The 18,494-nt window shown below is 39.0% G+C and overlaps 1 protein-coding gene across 1 annotated transcript in view; it reads right to left on the reverse strand.

Moving 5' to 3' along the window:
• The window catches only part of LOC140230371 (DNA mismatch repair protein Msh3-like), a 34,971-nt gene extending 16,711 nt beyond the window's left edge, over window positions 1-18,260 (reverse strand). Inside the window, 14 exon segments of the mRNA XM_072310517.1 lie at window positions 1,009-1,073; window positions 1,892-2,060; window positions 6,277-6,458; window positions 7,509-7,641; window positions 8,660-8,769; window positions 9,636-9,720; window positions 10,492-10,609; window positions 11,185-11,303; window positions 11,978-12,141; window positions 13,697-13,837; window positions 14,548-14,811; window positions 15,459-16,018; window positions 16,530-16,662; window positions 18,031-18,260. Of these exon segments, the coding sequence (XP_072166618.1) occupies window positions 1,009-1,073; window positions 1,892-2,060; window positions 6,277-6,458; window positions 7,509-7,641; window positions 8,660-8,769; window positions 9,636-9,720; window positions 10,492-10,609; window positions 11,185-11,303; window positions 11,978-12,141; window positions 13,697-13,837; window positions 14,548-14,811; window positions 15,459-16,018; window positions 16,530-16,662; window positions 18,031-18,210 (2,423 nt within the window). The 5' untranslated portion in view covers window positions 18,211-18,260.
• Between the last annotated feature and the right edge of the window lie 234 nt (window positions 18,261-18,494).

Here is an 18,494-nt window from a genome sequence, read left to right on the forward strand (position 1 = left end):
GTAGGCATGCTATGGTAGGAAAGCTATGAAAAATCAATTCAATTCCAGAAATCTGTGTCAGAAAGGGGAGAAAATGGAATCTGAGACTTTTACTGCATTGTGTAAAAAAAAAAAAAAAAAGTAATTTGTTACATAAAAACAAAGTACAGTTTATTCTGTCAAGTAAAAACATTACAAAAAAAGTAATATACTGTACAATTTCCTTTGTCTTTTCTTTACTCGTCACACCAAGTGTACAAAAAAAAAAGATTTACTTTCGTAGAAATGCACTGCAGTCAACTGTCAAATTGGGACTAGCAGGCTTAATCATATTTCATGAATTATCTGAAAAATGCACTTTTGATAACTGGCAAGAAAGTGGTATAAATTCATGTGTTTTTCTTTAAATCACATATTTCGACCAAACTTCTTGATACCATAACATTTTCCTGTCTTGGTGCATTATGTAGCTTCATATGAATCTGTATGTTTTTTCCACTGCAGTTTAGTCCATCCCCTCTTAGTTTCTGACAACTCTTTCATCATTGACTCTTACTTTCATTTTGGTGCCCCTTCTTGGTACACCAGGTTAGGGCTCGCTGCTTGCTCAGCCCCCTCCCCCGCCCTCTGTTGTTCCTACTCATCCTTACCCTTCAAAGGCTTCAAAGGTTACCCTCCATGGTCTGCTGGATCATTACTAACCCTCCTCTGCCTTTTGTCTGTCCACCCTCCTTTTAATCCCCTCCCTTGCCTGTTGGGCTCCTTGCCCATGACCTCAAACCCTCCCGGCCCTTTTGTTTTCTTTGTTCTGTGTCCCTAGTCCTCCCCAGACTGTTCTTGTTGTGTGTAGTCCTTATAATCAGGTGATTGCTGTAACTGCCTGTTTGTCATTTTGCCTCTGATGATGAAGATTCTGCTAGGATCGAAAGCTCAGGCCCCTTTTGACTCCAATTCATTAATCTGCTGTAATTCCTAATCGCATTATGATACACTCACATAAACAGTGTAAACCACACCTGACATACTTACGAGCTGACAGAGACCCAGTTCTGTGGAATCCTCTTTAGCTGAGTTTTCTTTACTTCCACCATGTACTATAAGAAAACAAAGACAGAAGATTATTAAGAAAGTTCCTAATGATTTTAAAAGTCACCTGAACAAGTTATTCTGCTGTTCGGTATCTGATGGAATACCTTGTTTTGGAAAGTATTGACACACCCTGGAGAGTATTTCAGATTGTTTGTTTCTAGTTTTGAAACATCTGATGTCATTAAATTCAGCCATACTGTTCACTAACAAGCTGACTGGCTGCATGTAATGCCATGAGCTCACAAATTCTACACAAATAGTACTCTGGATATGTTGCATAGCATGATCTTAACGGCTTATTGTTGCAGGAAAAGAACAAAGTATGCTTCAGTAACAACAAGTCACATCCTTTATCATTTACATGCCCAGTAACTTGGCTATATCTGTTTCATGCATTCACTTAATTAAGCCATACTTGGATAGTTGTACTGTTAAAGTAATACAGCACACTCAAGCGACACAAAGTTTTGGTCTGACAGGAATGCCACAATGACAAAAAGAGATATTCGGAGTGATTAAAGGTAATATCTTTCCATTGACAGTTTGGTTTTAAGACATCTATGCAAATCAATGAAGAAACACTCTCAAGTAAAAACTACATGGAATATCGTCACAGCAACTTTTTAGTGTCTGAATGAGGAAAAATAGATGTTCCAATATATGGTTAGAGAGTGATGAAACGAAGAGCATGAATACTAATATGTATCCTGCGTGCAAGCATGACAACACAGCACATCACAAGACCTTAGCCTGCAAGTGAAGGCACATTATCACTTTTATCATGCATCCAAACTTACATGTTTCAACATGAGTGTGGACTCACCTCAGTTCCAGAAACTGTGACATACTCCACACTAGGCATAGATATCTCAGTGCGCAGCCTGCGGAGGTGATCCCCAAACTGGTCTGTGACATCTCTGATGTCAGACATGCACTGGTGAACAGCAGGAAACTGGGACGGCTCAGTGAAGAGATTTGTCTTATTCTTCTCCCTTGGAAAATGAAACAAAAGAAAACCTGTTTGAAGTGATGTGTGTCACATAATATCATCCAGGGTGTCTGTTCAAACTTACCTTTTTTTTCAGTTGACTATATATTGCACAAGATACAGTCAGCATCTCAAAGATCAAAAAATCCTACAGGATTATCTCAGTGACAACATAATATTTCAATTAAAACTATTAAAGTATGTTCTAAAGGCTGACAGTCGTCAACCTCATGTATGCCCCCTATTTGTTAGGTTGTTTGCTTGGAAATGTACACATAATAGTAGAGGACACTGGGGTTTGAATCTGTGCAAAGCTCACATGGAACAGGATAAAAGCACTTTTGATTTCTGACTGCCCTTTAATGTAAAGAGACGACTATTTCACTTCAAGACTTATCACTGTGTTTCTGTTGTAGGATCTGCTAGTGGTTTAAATTTGCATGACATCTCCCTGATAAACAGTAATCATATTACCACCTCCTTTGCAACAACATACACTTTTGCATTTTATCCTGAACTTTGGCTGCAGACTTTAAAGCTATGATCCATCTTTGATCTAAATGCAAGAGTCAAATCTAAAAGATGGAGAATATTCAGTGAGTGACCCTGCTGAAAAATATCAAGTCAGTGAAGTGATTAGTCTCAAGTCAAGGAAATGGACATTCAAATCTGATGTACATTATTATAAGGCTGATATGATGAATCATAGATAATGATAGTGACAGTGATAATATTTATTTTCTCTCGGAATCTCCGTTATGAGATTCTGTGTGAATACCCGGATCTCGCGCATGCGCATCAATTCGGAGTATACGCGCCAATTCAGTCGCATATATCGGAGCTTGATGTAGGGAGAATTTTGCTCAAAACTCGCTTGTTCCTTCGGAATTTTGGACTTTGAGTTTATTATTCACACTTCAGTTTGTCACAGGCAGCACTGGACCTGGATAATTTGAGTTAGGCCTCGTATCGATAATTATGACGGACATTAGTTCGGCTAAATCACCGCCAGCCAAGCAGACGTTCGAGTCGGACGCATCGGACGAGATGCTGACTGGTACTGCAGCATCAGCAGCGAAAACGGCAAGCTCATCTCGTACGCCAGTAACTGCTCCCCTCCCCGCACCTAAAAAAGGGGTTAATGCGGAGAAGGGCACGGGCACAAGTGTCAAAGGCCAAGGAGGTGCTGGGAAACAACCCAAAAAGAGCGCAGACGCCACTCAGAAGGACGATACTTCCACTATGAAAACACTGAAAAAATCGGAAGAGATGCTACGTACAGAACGTATTGAACACATGCTAGAAGCGCTCCTGCAGTGAGACACTTCACACACACACACACACGACGCAGACACAGCACTGCCCCCCCACGGAAGAAAGCAGTAACTGCAAAGCTGCTGAGCTGAGATAAATGCGATTTTGTGTTTTTTGCAGATTCTTTAAAAACACAGAAACATTCAAAAATAATTTTGTGGTATGATTATGCACCATACCTAGTTGTCTAACAATACCTAGGAAAAAATTATGTTTCCGTTATTTTTTAAATGTTATTTAGGAAAATGCAGTTACTGCGGTGGCTCACCCTTGATTCTGGGTAGTTTCCCCACGGAAAAAAGCAGTAACTGCAGACGGCCAGGAGTCTGCTGTTTTCCCCATGGAAAAAAGCAGTAACTGCACATGTCACATGACCATAGGAGGAGAATTGTTACCACCACCAGGTTATAAAATTCTTTTACTTTCTGGTTAGTCTAGATCTATAAGATCTAGGACCTATCGCTAGACCTAGACTAGGTCTTGTCGATTGAATGGCATTCTGTGTAAAAATAAGGTAGACACTATGTATGGTTGAGGGGTCTAGATATCGCGCACGAAAATTTGAAATGCTCTTATAATAGAAGTTATTCCATAATCGTACCTGAATTTCTCAATGAATATCACGAAAATGCAGAAAAATCACCTCCAAGAATCTCCTGATGATACGATGACGGAGTAGTGCGCTGTCGCCGTTTGTATGTCAGACTTTTTTTTATGCGTTCACCTTCTCGGGGTATGTGAAGATCGCGCAGCTGCCCTATGTAGTTTCATGCGTGAAAGTGTCTGCCCCTCTCTGCGGCTGAACGTGCTTCGGCTTTCGTAGAATATTATAAACGATCGATCGAACAAAATACGAATTCTATCGGCTACGATCATACGAACGAGACAAGCGAGACGACACGTCTTGGCTACAACATCCTTAAAAAAGATTTTAAGCTAAGGTAGGTAAATTATAACGTAAAAAATTGGAAATTTAGTGAAATATTTGTTCCAAAAAATTTGAAATTTAGTGAAAATTTTGTTTGAAATCTAAATTTCTTACCTGCTTCCTTCTCATTTTTAGCGGTTGTCAGGTATATTTATTCCATGGGCGTATCGGCAAATTTTGCGCTTAGTCTTACGCGTATTAATGCTTGCTATACGCAGTTACGCTATGCGCGATCATTACGTCCCTGCGCGAGACCTAGTACCCTTACTATACCCTAATTGAACTTTGGAGTGCCCGGCCTGGCCCCTGACACATGACCCTGGACTAGACAATAAAGTCAAGTCTCTTCGTCTTAGATCCTAGTCGAACTCTGACGTTACACTTAAGCTAGACTACAGATCTATGCCCAATGTTAGTGCTAGACCTAGATCTATTACGTTAGATTAGGCCTACTGACATTTTGTCTAACACTAAACAGTTAACAATAGATTAGAATCTAGATCTACTCTGTAACGTTAGAATACTTAGATCTGGTAGACCTATTCTAAACTTTAGGGCATACTAGTGCTCATCTCCCTTCAATATATTTTCAGCTCACCTAGATTTTCTGGTTCTGGCCAAAGCCATGGCTACCATGACTTTTCCTCTGCAATTCATGATAGATTTACAGGCATGCCTGGACCGCAGAAACTGTGTGACAGCATGGTTAGCACTGGCATGATCACTCAGACTGTACCAGACCTGCAATACTGTGCATGCAAGTGATGACTGTGATGTGATGCAATGTTTAACTAGTTACTGTATGCTGCAGAATTTATGCGCATGCAGCTGCTGCACGCGTATTCTGCACTCTGAGCGCGCTGAGTCTGCCAGGTTTGCTAGTCTCCAGAAAGAAGCTTTTTTTACAACTTGTCATATGATTCCCTGCGGGCAGAGTCAAGTTACTGGTGAAACAATCTTTTTATATCTACTCTCCTAAATTATGGGAGAAACTGCTGTTTACATTGTTTAAAAAAAAATAGTAGAAAAAATAAATGGTATTAGGGAAAAAATATACAGGAAGGACTATACAGAGTCTGAATGATAAAGACTAAATTGTTAGTTACTGCTTTCTTCCGTGGGCTTTGTTAGTTACTGCTTTTTTCCGTGGGGAAACTTGCAAAGTTGAATCAACTGGATGCAGTTACTGCTTTTTGCAAAAGTGAAAAATTGTATTTTTGGTCACTTTCATTTTTCTTTTTGCAAAACTGACCTATTAACATTGGAGAGCATTGGGTAAACTATTCATTTTTGCAAAAAAGTAAACATTCATAAAAATGTCAGTTACTGCTTTTTTCCGTGGGGGGGGCAGAGCAGCAGCCAGCGGGCCGTGCTGTGGTAGCAGGTGCGGACCGTTACAAGTATCACGCGAACAGAGATGAGGACGAGCTTTCCGTACTGGCCGATATGGAATACGAAGAGAGCAATCCACGCGCGGGTTACTGTAATCGGACGGGGAGGAAAGCAGAGCGATGTCATGCAGCAACGACCTCCCTCGACTAGCGGCAAAGTTCGCTGCAGCCAGTGGGGGTGGCAAAGCCCTCAATCCTGAACTTGGTAGCAGCATCGATTACATGTTAACACACAAGCTCGATGAGAAGAGCATCGAAGAGACAGCCGAACGATACACAATGCCTGATAACTGCAAGGCCCTGAGTGTACCCAAGGTAAACTTAACCGTGTGGAAAAACCTAAAGGCTCCCACTTGCGCCAAGGATGCAAAACTTCAACGTGGTCAGAAGGCCCTAATCAGAGGGATGACAGCATTTGCACAGTCACTGGACATAGAAAACATACAACAGTAACGACGATGATAAAGAAGTACATGAAAAACACTCTGTGTGGGTGGGGGTATAATTACCCTGTGAAGATAAATGACAAAATATAAGTAGATAAATGGTGAGATGATTTCTCTTTGAGGACAATGATGCCTATTCACCTGACAGCTTTTTCATTGATGGAAGCCAGAAAGGACTCAACTCCATCCAAGAGGGAAGGTATCTCACTGAAGATGCTCCGAAGAAGAACTGACTTGATGTGTGTACTGCCCTCTAGAGTCTGGGAGGCCAGCTTCAGTTTGGCAAGAGAGCGGACCACGTTCAGGAATTCTGCCGCTGAGCACTGTGGCATGAAAAAAACTTGGGTAAAAGTTATTCAAGTGAAACCTGGTGATGTGTGGGGGGGTGATGAAACAACTAATTAAAATCCCTTCCCCTCCCCCCCCCCCAAAAAAAAAAAAAAAAAAAAAAAAAAAAAAAATCGGGAATGCAGTTTAAGTATACAAATGTACTACTCAGTCAAGTCAACTTTGCTATTAAAATAGGGTAAAATTTAAGACAGACACTCACACACACACACAAATGGAAATTGTTTCATTAAAGTCAGATTGAAAACAAAAGTTACATAATCTTACGATTTCATATTTTAACATAGTGCCAGCAGCTTAGTAACAAATATTAGATGAAGCACTGACATACCAGTCTAACATTCACTCACACAAAATGTTCACTTAATTTCCTCTTTTTTTTTCTTTTTTTTTGCAGATGAATTCTGGAAGAAGAATCTGCATAATGGACATCTTTTTTTATTTTTCCTTTCCCCCAGAGTTGCAAAGAAGAGCAATGTTGACATTCTACTATAATGGCAAGCTAGTCTACATATCATCTCCTCCAGGAATTATTCTGAGTGCACAACAACTGGAGAATTTGTGCTACATCAAACCATGTGATCTCAACAACAACAAAAAGAAAGAGACCTCAATTTGGTTTCAGCTGGTACCTAATTACTAACAGTTCATCAGAAGGGAGCAGTGAACGAGCTCAGCTTCAAACAGTCCTAAGCGCATCCCATTCTTTTTGATTCAATGCAAAAACCAGAGGGCCTACAGTTGCAAGACATTCAATGTAGATACATCCTGCTTTAACACAACATTAACAACAGATATTTTTATTATATCTAATATATATATATATGTATACTATATGCACAACAAAGGACTTACAAGTGTAGAATAAAAGATATATGTGTTTCTTCTTCCTCAAGCAACACTAACAATGGACAGTATAAATAAAAACATAGTTAAACCACAGAAATGCAGCTCCTAGGAATTGATGGGCTGATTAACATATGTGTGGATAAACTTGGTGCAAATGTAGTAGACTACAAATGTACCTTCTTGTGATAGATAGAGCAGAGGCCTCTATCTAGGTCTGGGGTCTTTGCCAGGATGTCACAGACACTCTTCAGCTGCAGGGAGTCCGATCTTAGAATCTCTTCTACAGCATCTAGTCTGCATTCTATCTCACTGAATGTGAACACAGGATAGTCACATGAACACAATACACACTGCCAAGCATTAAACTCCCTTTGTGAGCTTTGACGGCTGATTGACACAGAAAAACCCCATAGCACTGTATACAATGTCCAAAGTTCTTGGCATCAATAGGGTTAGGGGACATGAGTACACTTGACAACCTGTTTCCTGATTACATTTTTAAATCTCTCAAGACTTTGCACAAAATACATCAGATTCCTGTAGGCACCAAGTTACAAGAAAATCCAGCATTACTGAAGATGTGACGGGCATCCCTTGCTAATGTCTGAACTCTTCATAACAAGATAGCCACTTTGTTTCATAAACTGATCAAAATTCTTCTCATTCATACAGTTAGAGTAGATAGATTGCTAAAGTTTTTTATCCAAATAATTATAAAGACTACTTTGTTTCATAGTTTCTAAAGAATTATAAGTGAATTAAATTTTTTTTTGTCGCCTCATGCTTCTTTATGTCCTTTCTAGTAATTGTAGTTTTTTCTTTCTTTTTTTTTTCTTTGCTAACATCAGAATAACCACATCTCACTACTTTCAGAACCCCTTGCTATGTGTGACTATTCCAGATAGAAACATACGAAAAACTAAACCTAGCTCAATTTTGAAGCATCAAAAATACATTATGCCAAAGGTAACACTGTCCTCAAACAAATTGCAACTTTACAAATGTCAAGCTCATAGAATCTGCATTGTAGGGTCTTGCCTATACTAGGTACACACATACTGTATTCCAAAGTTCCATTGTGGTTTATATCAAAATAAATGCACCACTTGAGAAAAGAAAAAAAAAAAGCCTATGACATACACTTGGTTGATTATTGGCATTTTGACACAACATAGTACAGATAATATTCCAACAGTTTATGCAGATAACTATTTACCCTCTGATTTACAGAGATTTCGATCTCTGAGACAAACTGACAAACTCTCCCCAAACCTGGGAATGGATGGAATACTATCAACTTTACTTCCCTCCTGGATGTATCTCATACCTGACAGAAACCACGGGTTGGGATAGCCACTTGACGAGATGTCTCTTGCCAAACCTGGTTTTGGTGTGGTTCAAAACCCAGAGCAGTGTACCCTTCTCACTCCTATCAACCTATAACAATAATCATGAAACAAGCAAATAATCATCATGTTACCATGGACAGCAAATATAGCTTGATTAAAAGTTGTAGCTTGATTAAAAGTTTGGGATAATCATCAAGAAAAATCAATGCAAAACATTGATTTTACTTTTCAGTTTTGAACCTTTTGAGGTACTGCAAGAAAAAAAAAGACACTAATTAACACTCACTATACAAATGATGTAAAGATACTGTATGAGTGCATCAGGAGAAAGGTAAACTATAGAATTGTGCCTTGTGAGTATACAGTTTGTACAGTAACAGCATGGCCTGCACATTATTCGTACCGATGCACAAAAACACATGTACATCATCTGTTATATAGAACAGCAGAAACATTTCTGCCAAATATCCATTTCTTGTCAATCATACAGCATGCATTTACTTATTCAAGCCAAATTTACTGGATGCACACCGAATTACAGATTCACAGCTAGCATTCCCTTGTTAAATGCACAAATAATTGCTATTAAAGTGCACAACTGTTGCCACAAGTGAGCGATAACATGTTTACAGTCAGTGGCTATCATCAGTGATATCGAATGTGTGGCTCGTAAAAATCACCCCGCAGCTCTCAACAAATGAGTCTGCAGAGTTTTCACGACCAATCCTATGAAACGAGACGACCAGTACTACTGTTAATCCTTTACCTCCCAATAATGCAGTAACTCCATACTGAGATAAATTATAGACATAACACATCAAGTTCTAGTAAGCAGTCAGTTGAGGGAAACAAACAGATGGATGACCAGCTTGGATGTACATGTATGTGCAAACAGCATTAGTTGCACGTTGACATAAAGGAAGTCAAGGTGTGTGAAATGACTACTGACAATACCTGATTCTGAAATATCTCCAGGTTGCGGAGAGCACAGGCATCCAGCTTCATCACTGCCTTCGATGCAGAAAACTGGGACATGTTACTGTTGATACACAAAAAACAACAATAACACTACTTCTAACACCCAATCTTAGCATAATGCACATTGCAGTCATGTGGAACCAATGTGTGAGATCTGAATGGACATGTATCACTATAGGTTTTGATCAAGATACCCTCCCTTCATACTGTGGAGGTCCATATGGCCAATTGTGGGTAATAGCTACAAAGTCAGTGGCTACATTCATGAGCCAGTGTCCCTGTTATCCTAATCCTAAAATCATTTGTATCATGCTCTATCACCCCTGTCTTTCTCTACATTGCTGTATATATCTCCCACCCATCCTTCTTCATTCTTCAAACCTTTAAACACACAGGGTTTACAGCATGAAGATACATTTCACACCACTTGATAACATCCTATTAAACTGAAAATTTTTCTTGAACTTGCTAATAATAATTAAAAAAATATATATATATGACACTTCAATGGAAGACTTTCATGTGTTCCACTTCATGAATGTTTCCCTCATGTGAGCCAAGTGATTTGCAGCATATTGCCTGTTGTGTAGCTTTATACATCTTTTCTTGAAAAATAAGTCTGAAACAATAATTACTTGATGAAGGATGGAGGTCACCATAAATCAAGCTTTTTAGTTGCCAAGCAAGACTTTTGTTCTTAGGTTGTGCCCAAGACTAAAATACATTATTAGACTCCTGAATTGTGAAAAAAGCAGTGTTTTTAATACTACAAAGATCACACAAACAAATATGCAGCCTGCCATTATTTACAAACTCCACATGTTTTATTTACCTTGTGACTCGAAGTATCCTGTGCAAGTTAAATTCCTTCAGATATTTCAACAAAGCAGCTAGGCAGCAAATGACTGGCTTTGGGAGATCCAAAACTGACTGTAGGGTGGGAACACTATCTGTGGGGATAAAAAATGGAAAAATTGGACCATTAGCACTTTGAAACAATTACGCCATTCACATCTTACATGTATGTGACCTGTCGCCACAAAAGGGCAATGAAGTTGCCAAACATCAGTTCTCTTGTCATATCCAACATTTAATTTTTCTCATCTCCTTTTAATCCTAGAATCCAAGCTTCCAAGTAAGATATAATCTGCAACATTTAGCTTCCCAATAGATGTATACCAAATAAACCACGAGGAGTCAGCCATAAGATAATCGAGATTCTAAGGAAATCATCAATGCACGTTGTGAATGCAGTGAAACATGCAAAAAGGGCCTGATGATCATTTGAATGAACTGAGATCGTATTACCTTTGGGTTGCTACAATTTGTATCTGCCAAGTTCAGTGGAAATCTGACATAAGGTATGAAAGAAAAAGCTGAAAAAGTCAGAATTTTATGCATGATGCAAGATGGATGACAGATGATTAATGATCGCAAAAGCCCACATGAGCCTTTTGCTCCGGTTAGCCTAAAATACCTTTTGTGCAAGATAGCATACATGAGAATTGAAGAATAACAGTTTCACCTGACTTGACCGAGTGTTCATGGCTGCTGTAGAATGATGATACCTCCTCAAAGGCAGTGGTGTATTCAAACACTGTGTTGGGCAATCTCTCTACTCTGATACAGTCTTCTGTCACATCACTGGAGAGAGAAAGAGAGATGTTCATAGAGATAGACACACAGAGTAACAGTGAAAGAGATAAAGATGGACAGATAGATAGATAGATAGATAGAGAGAGAGAGAGATAGAAATGTAGATAGATATAGATGGATGGATAGATAGATAGATAGAAATGTAGATAGATAGATAGATAGGTAGATAGATAGATAGATAGATAGATAGATAGATAGATAGGTGGATAGATTGACAGACCAAGAAAAAAAGGTAGGGAGAGAAGAAAAATGATAACCACATGTAATCACAAAATTCTCTTTGTCAGATACTTACCATTCACTAGGTATCCTTTAGACTCATTGTTCACATGTTACCAAAGATATATCCACAAAATTTAAATGTGTTCTACATGTTGGTCTTTTTATGCTAGGTACTTCTTTGTACTAAAGTACAATGTATAAAAGGCAGATGGCAAACACTTAACTTACGCAGGATAAATAGCAAAGATTTATCATTCACATTCAGACTGAAAGACTGTTATCAGAGTAACTTGACGGTACATTTTGCCAAGGTCACCGATGGTTATCGTCAACATAAAGACTTCTTTTATAACCAATGCCATGAGCACTGCAAATTCAAGTTGATGATTCAAGTTTAAAGTCAATGTTATGATCTGCACGCCAGTCAAACAAACACTGACCTCATCTGTATATCTTTCAGGATTTTCTCTGTTTGTGAGGATAGGTGCTCTGGTAGGAGGAGCTCGATGGGTCGAATGTGATGCATCCTGGTGTCCAGCTCACTCAGGTGCTTGTTGTCATGGAAACTATCATACACAATGTCTCCAGTTGCTGGCTGAACTGCCTGTAAAAGAGAAATCAATATTTGTTGGAAGAAGGTCTGATTAGATAAAATATTTTCAAATTATACCAATGTCACACACACACACACACACAAACACAAAACTTTGCCATTTTTTCACATACTACATGCTACCATCTTTTTATAAGAAGAAAAGAAGAGACAAAGTGGGTCTAGGGCTCAATCAGGAATTGCAAGTTCACCTTCATACATTCCTGCATACTGTTACCAAAGAAGAACACAACAAACATGGCATCCAGCACACTGCTGTAATTTGACTGGGTCTACAGAGAGCTGAGATAGAAAGGGTCATATAAACTGCTTTGCCAAATGAAAAGATGTGCAAACGTATTGAGAATTAAAGCGTTATCAAAAGGGTACTGTAATTTATAAGGTTCTACAAAAAGAGCAGGGAATGAAATGGTTATAGAAACTGTTATGCCAGCAGAAAGGTTGTACTGGGATACTGAGAAAGAAAGAGTTTTATCAAAAGGGTACTGTAATTTGAATAGGTCTATAAAAGAGCTGGGAACGCAAGGGTTATACAAATTGTTCTGCAAAATAAAAGGGTGTAAAGAGGTACTGAGAATGAAAGGGTTATCAAAAGGGTACTGTAATTTGAATAGGTCTATAAAAGAGCTGGGAATAAAAGGGTTATAGAAACTGCTCTGTAAAATGAAAGGGTGTCCAGCTGTAGAAACTGTTCTGCAAAATGTACGGGTGTACAGCTCTATTGAGAATGAAAGGATTATCAAAAGGATGCTGTAATTTGAATGGGGCTCCTAAAGAGCTGTTATAGAAACTGTTCTGCAAAATGTATGGCGTGTACAGCTGTACTGAGAATGAAAGGGTTATCAAAAGGGTACTTTAATTTGAATGGGTCTATAAAAGAGATGGGAATGAAAGGGTTATAGAAACTGTTCTGTAAAATGAAAGAGTATACAGAGGTACTGAGAATCAAAGGGTTATCAAAAGGGTGCTTTAATTTGAATGGGGCTCCTAAAGAGCTGGGAATGAAAGAATTATAGAAACTGTTCTGCAAAATGAAAATGTGTATAGAGGTACTGAGAATGAAAGGGTTGTAAAAAGGGTACTGTAATTTGAATGGGTCTATAGAAGAGATGGGAATGAAAGGGTTATAGAAACCAGGGAGGTGCTAGAGAAGGAGAGGCAACTAAAGCTCTCCTCTAAAGTCATGCGCGGCACCGCCGAGAAGTTATGCGTTCAACTACAGGTGTTACCCATGTGCTTTGACAAAAGAGAGCATCAATAATCGGGACTAGCGCTCTCACATCTAGAAATATTTGCTCCTACTGCAATTCGCTCTCTCTTTCAATGTGATGGCAACAATGAATTTGTGTACCTTGAATTGGAGCAGCGAATCAAAATGCAGTGTAAAACTCACAATTTTAACAGCAAATAGTTTAAAAACACGCTGGAACACGCTTTAACGGAGTACTTTATTTGAAAGATCAAAATATCCCTTATTAAAAGATAGAAAATTAACATGTGGAAATGTGCGCATTATAGAAAAAAAAATGCGTCGCAATATTCTTACCACTAATCCAAATTTCACCCCATCAGATTTGGGACTTTTCGTGCCCTCTTTGGTCACTTCACACAGGCAGAGAAGATAGCTGGTGGGCGAGGACGAAAAGGAGGACTCCTCCAGCTCTCTGTCACTATCATGATTGGATGGCTCAAGATGTGGATGTTCATTGTTAAGGCAACAAGTGACATACACATATCAATGTAATCTGTTCTGTGTTGCTAATATACAGGCCCCAGAAAATAAACTACACTGTACATACATTCTGTTTTTCACTGACTCATAAAATGTAAAATGTGCAGACTGAATACAATTCTACATGGACACTATCATACACTAACAACACCACGCACACAGAACAAAAGCAGCTAGAGCTGTGCATAATTCCTAGTGAAGAATGACAAGCAATTGTGAGGGTCAAATCATTCAACTTGCCAGTAATAATAAATATCAAGAACATCAGCTGCTAGTTTTGTCTCTTTTTTTCAGGGGATGGAAAATTTGTATGCTCTTTGTTAAACTACCTTGTTGCACTTGTTAACAACCCATGCAAGAGGGTCCTAACTCTCCAGCAATACACTCCGGTCTTCATCAGGCCAGCCAATATCACAAGTTAATGTTGTTCTTCACTTTTAAAAAAAAATTCTGAACCTCCTTTTACTAATCAACACAAAGAAATATGATTAGTGCAGTCATATTACATTCACAAAGTATTAGAATCGGAAGATATGATCATGTACAGCTGTAGCTTCACACTTTATATTCTATTCTTCTACATCTTCAAAAAATATTAAAGCAAAACCATGCAGCAAGAAAGCAGGCCATATCTTTCTGTGCACTGCACACGCACACATTTTGACATCTCCACAGTAAGGATTTTAAAGGATATCTTCTCCGATTAAAGTGGATTTTGTGTAGAGGGCTGAAAGCTTCCTCTCAAACGGCTGACTTCTATTGTCTCCTGCGGCCTTCAGGGCTGCCGTCTCTGTCTGCTTGACCACGCCCACTTTGTATCCCTTGGCAACCAGCCTCCTGACGTGCACAAAGAGGCGATGAGTCGGGATGCTCGCGGTCATGAAGTTACGATCGAGATGGCAGTATATGTTCAGCTCCTTTGCTGCTATCTACAGAAAACAAGGCACAGAATAACTGATAGTAAATGACACTTGAATCTCTTTGCATTATTGTTTTCTATAAAGAAGTTATTTGGTATTTAAATGTATTCTGAAATTTACTAAATATCGAACACAGAAACTTTGAAACATGTCTGTGTGATTAAAAATGGTCAGTGTCTTGAACAAATGTACCAAGTACTGTTTTTAGAGTTAATATCAGTTATGATTACATTTATATGTTTTCAGAACACAATACATTACACCTGTACAATTCAGAGATTACCCAACAATTCATCCCTCTCTGTATCATCAATAATGTCCGACAAGCAAGTTTTATGATTGCATTACAATGAAACTACGCTGTGTTGATATGCACAAATATACCACACTTTTCTTTTCTTTTTTAACATTCTGTTTTGTGATCATTTCATCGTAATCTGCTAACTTTATGGTAAGATCAAGTGAGATTTTAAAAGTTAGACATTAAGGTTCCTGGGTATAGAGTTACAACTCACACTTGCATTTTGCCTAGCAGTAAGAAGAGGATTTTTGTTTTTTTTTTAAGAAAAAAAGATGAATGAATAAAAAAGTACAGGAAGGAGGAGCAATGGTCCGCCATTCCTCCTAAAATCTAATAGAAAGAACCAAAGCATCACCTCTGCATCCTCCCCAAAGAACCGGTACCTGTAGCCACACTCAACAAACAGGACTGCATCTTGGTAGTTCTCTTTTATCTTCACAAACTGCTGCTCCAGTGGAGTGAGAGAGGACTTTGCTCCAAGAGCTCTCCCCCTTGTCCTGACACTCCCAACGCCTGGTCCCCCGCTGGAGTGTTTGGAAGAAGTGCTTGGCGGACTGCCAGTATCATAGTTGAATTTGTCCTTGAGTTCAGTCAGCTTGGCAGACTTCCTGTTCTGTGCTTGTCTGGAGTTGTTGTCTTCGTCAGTCCTGGTTTCTGGAGATAATACACTCTCTGAAACAATGAAGTCACTGGCTTGTGTGGATGAAACAGAAAACGAGCTTGATGCCACTGCTGGTTCACCAACAGAGGGGGTAACCACAGGGAGCCTGCCATTGCAATTCTGGAGCCTTGACTCTCCAGAAGACTCAGCATCTTCACATTCAAAGGAGTCAAGGCTAGCTTTTGACGAGCTAGACAAACTGAACTTGTTGAGTTTTGCTAGTGTGCTTCCAGATAGTGACACTGGCTGGGACTCTGGAAAATGGAGGGACACAATAACCAAAAAGAGATGAAAAAGCTTTAAACAAAAGAAATTTGCCACAACATCTAAACTCAACTTTGACGGCATTCCCGATTACTCGTTACAATCAATATCTATACATCTCATTCAGTCATTTCACATGCAAGTTTCTTATATCAAGTGTTATTGGCTTAGGTTCAAAAACAACTTGATAACTTTCAGTACATGAAGGTTAAATAGGCAAGACTTGTTATTTTCCCAAATATCTGTGCTATACATTGTACTAAGAAACCTGCCATAGATGGTGTGCATGCTATTCATATACAAAGTACAATGTACTTGCATCATATCTAACGACTGTATGCGACTGTAAATCTTTTGTATCTTTACAGTATCTTCCGTTTCTCTTCTGCAATGTTCTGGATTAATGAGTGATGAAAAGAAAAGTACATAGCTAGATCATGCAAGCACAGACTCTTGTGCTGTATTAACCATAGGTATAGGCTGTACTGGTATTAGAATAACCTGAAACAGGTGCAGACTCCACATGAATGGTTCCATCAAGTCGAAGCTGCTTGGAAGGCTTTGGAGTAGAATGCTCCTCATCCTTCTCCAACGGCCTTGGACGTTTCCCAAAGGGGGAGGTGACCACCAGGCTCTAAAAGAAGTGAAAGTTCTGCAAAAGTCATGCTTCAGTTCATTATGCATCCAGTCAACAGCATATTGTAAACTACAGTAAAATTTAGATTTGCTCCTGCAACTCAGTGCCAAAAATGAGGTATAGCATTGGTAATTTATTATTACAAGTCATAGGGTCAAGGTGCTCCAATACAAACAGCAATATATTTAAGATTATTCCCAAGATGGTGACAAGATATCATTCAACCTTTGACATTCACATCCCCACCGTATCAAAAACATTTCATCATCACTGTAGTATATAAATGTAGTGTGTAGGCCTAGTGCTAATTGCTGTAGTGTAGTGCAGTGGTACTGTGAAAGTGGATATTTTTGCGCGACTAATTTTTTTGCGCTCAGCCACATGGGAAAAGTACCGGTATTGCATGTTTTTGATTCCGCGGAATCAAGACATCAGTACTGGAACATATGGCAAGCAAAAATTTGTGGGCTTTATTTTCAACCTAGCTTCTGGTTGCGCAAAATGCGCGAACATTTCAATACCGCAAAAATTTCCGCTTTCACAGTAGGTTTTTCTAGTAGATTGTATCACATCATAGTATGTGTACTGCAATGGTAGTGTCACCGCACTACTGATTTAATACCGTGGTCCGTAGACAGTGGTCAGTGGTGGTAGTAGTAGTAGGGCCTGTGGAAATTGTCAGTACCGTAATAAACAGTGGTCAGTGGTGGTAGTAGTAGTAGTAGGGCCTGTGGAAATTGTCAGTACCGTAATAAACGTTAGTAACAAAGGGCCTATCGTCAGTATTGATCCTAATAACTGTTTTGTGTGTAGAGTCTAGACTCTAGTAAGTTTACTGATTACTGCAGTGGTAGCATCACTGTACTGATTACTACCATGGTACAATGTTGTACATGTAACGTTACTGTAATTTAAAGGGATCGTATAGTTTTGGTTGAGACCTAATTTCAGATTTCTAACATCTTTTGGTGAGATAATGAGAAACCTCTTATGATATATGAAAGAGCATGTAATTCTATGAGGAAATCAACGTTTATTTGATGAAAATTGGTTTTGAAATGGCTGAGATATCCAAAAAAGTGCGATTCTAATAAAGTGTGGGACCCACACTTTATTACGATTGCTTTGTTTTACTTTGTTTTTGGATGTTTCAGCCATTCCAAACCCGATTTTTATCAAACAAACTTTGAATTCCTCTTTAAATGGTATGCTCTGTACTAGGACCTATATCATTTAGTGTTTTCTTGGTATCTCGCAAAAAGTTAAAAGCCCAATTCTCATCTCCACCAATACTGTACCATCCCTTTAATGATTACTACACAATCAACAGTACAATACTGCAGTGGTATTACGGAATAAACTCACATTCCGTTCCCTGACAGTGTCACTGTCTTCAGCTTTAGTAGCAGTTTTCTCCTGAGTAGACACGCCATCACGGACGGCTGACTTCGGGGAGAAAAAGCGGGAGAGAGTGGCTTGATGAGTCTTCTTCGCCGAGTTCGAAGAGGATATTTTATGAAGCTTTGCGAAGTTCGGTTTCGGCATGTTAAGTCCTGAGTGAACCTGAACTAAAATTTACATCACTGCCAGTAGAGCATAGGGTTTATAGACGTTCTAACAGTTATTGTTACAACTTTGTAAGGTTTAGTAGTTTTAAACCTACTGCTGATGTGCAATGACCTCTAAACGTCATATTGTTACAAATAAAGAAAAAGTCTAGCCAATGCTCTGTACAGACATCATGTTTCAGTACGAGTCCATATCATCGATCAGGTCAGTCCCTGCTGCTGCAATGAAACATTCACGAACTTCAGAGACGAAATTACGGT

The sequence above is a fragment of the Diadema setosum genome, chromosome 7 (genome assembly GCF_964275005.1).
Source record: "Diadema setosum chromosome 7, eeDiaSeto1, whole genome shotgun sequence".
NCBI classification, from domain to species: domain Eukaryota; kingdom Metazoa; phylum Echinodermata; class Echinoidea; order Diadematoida; family Diadematidae; genus Diadema; species Diadema setosum.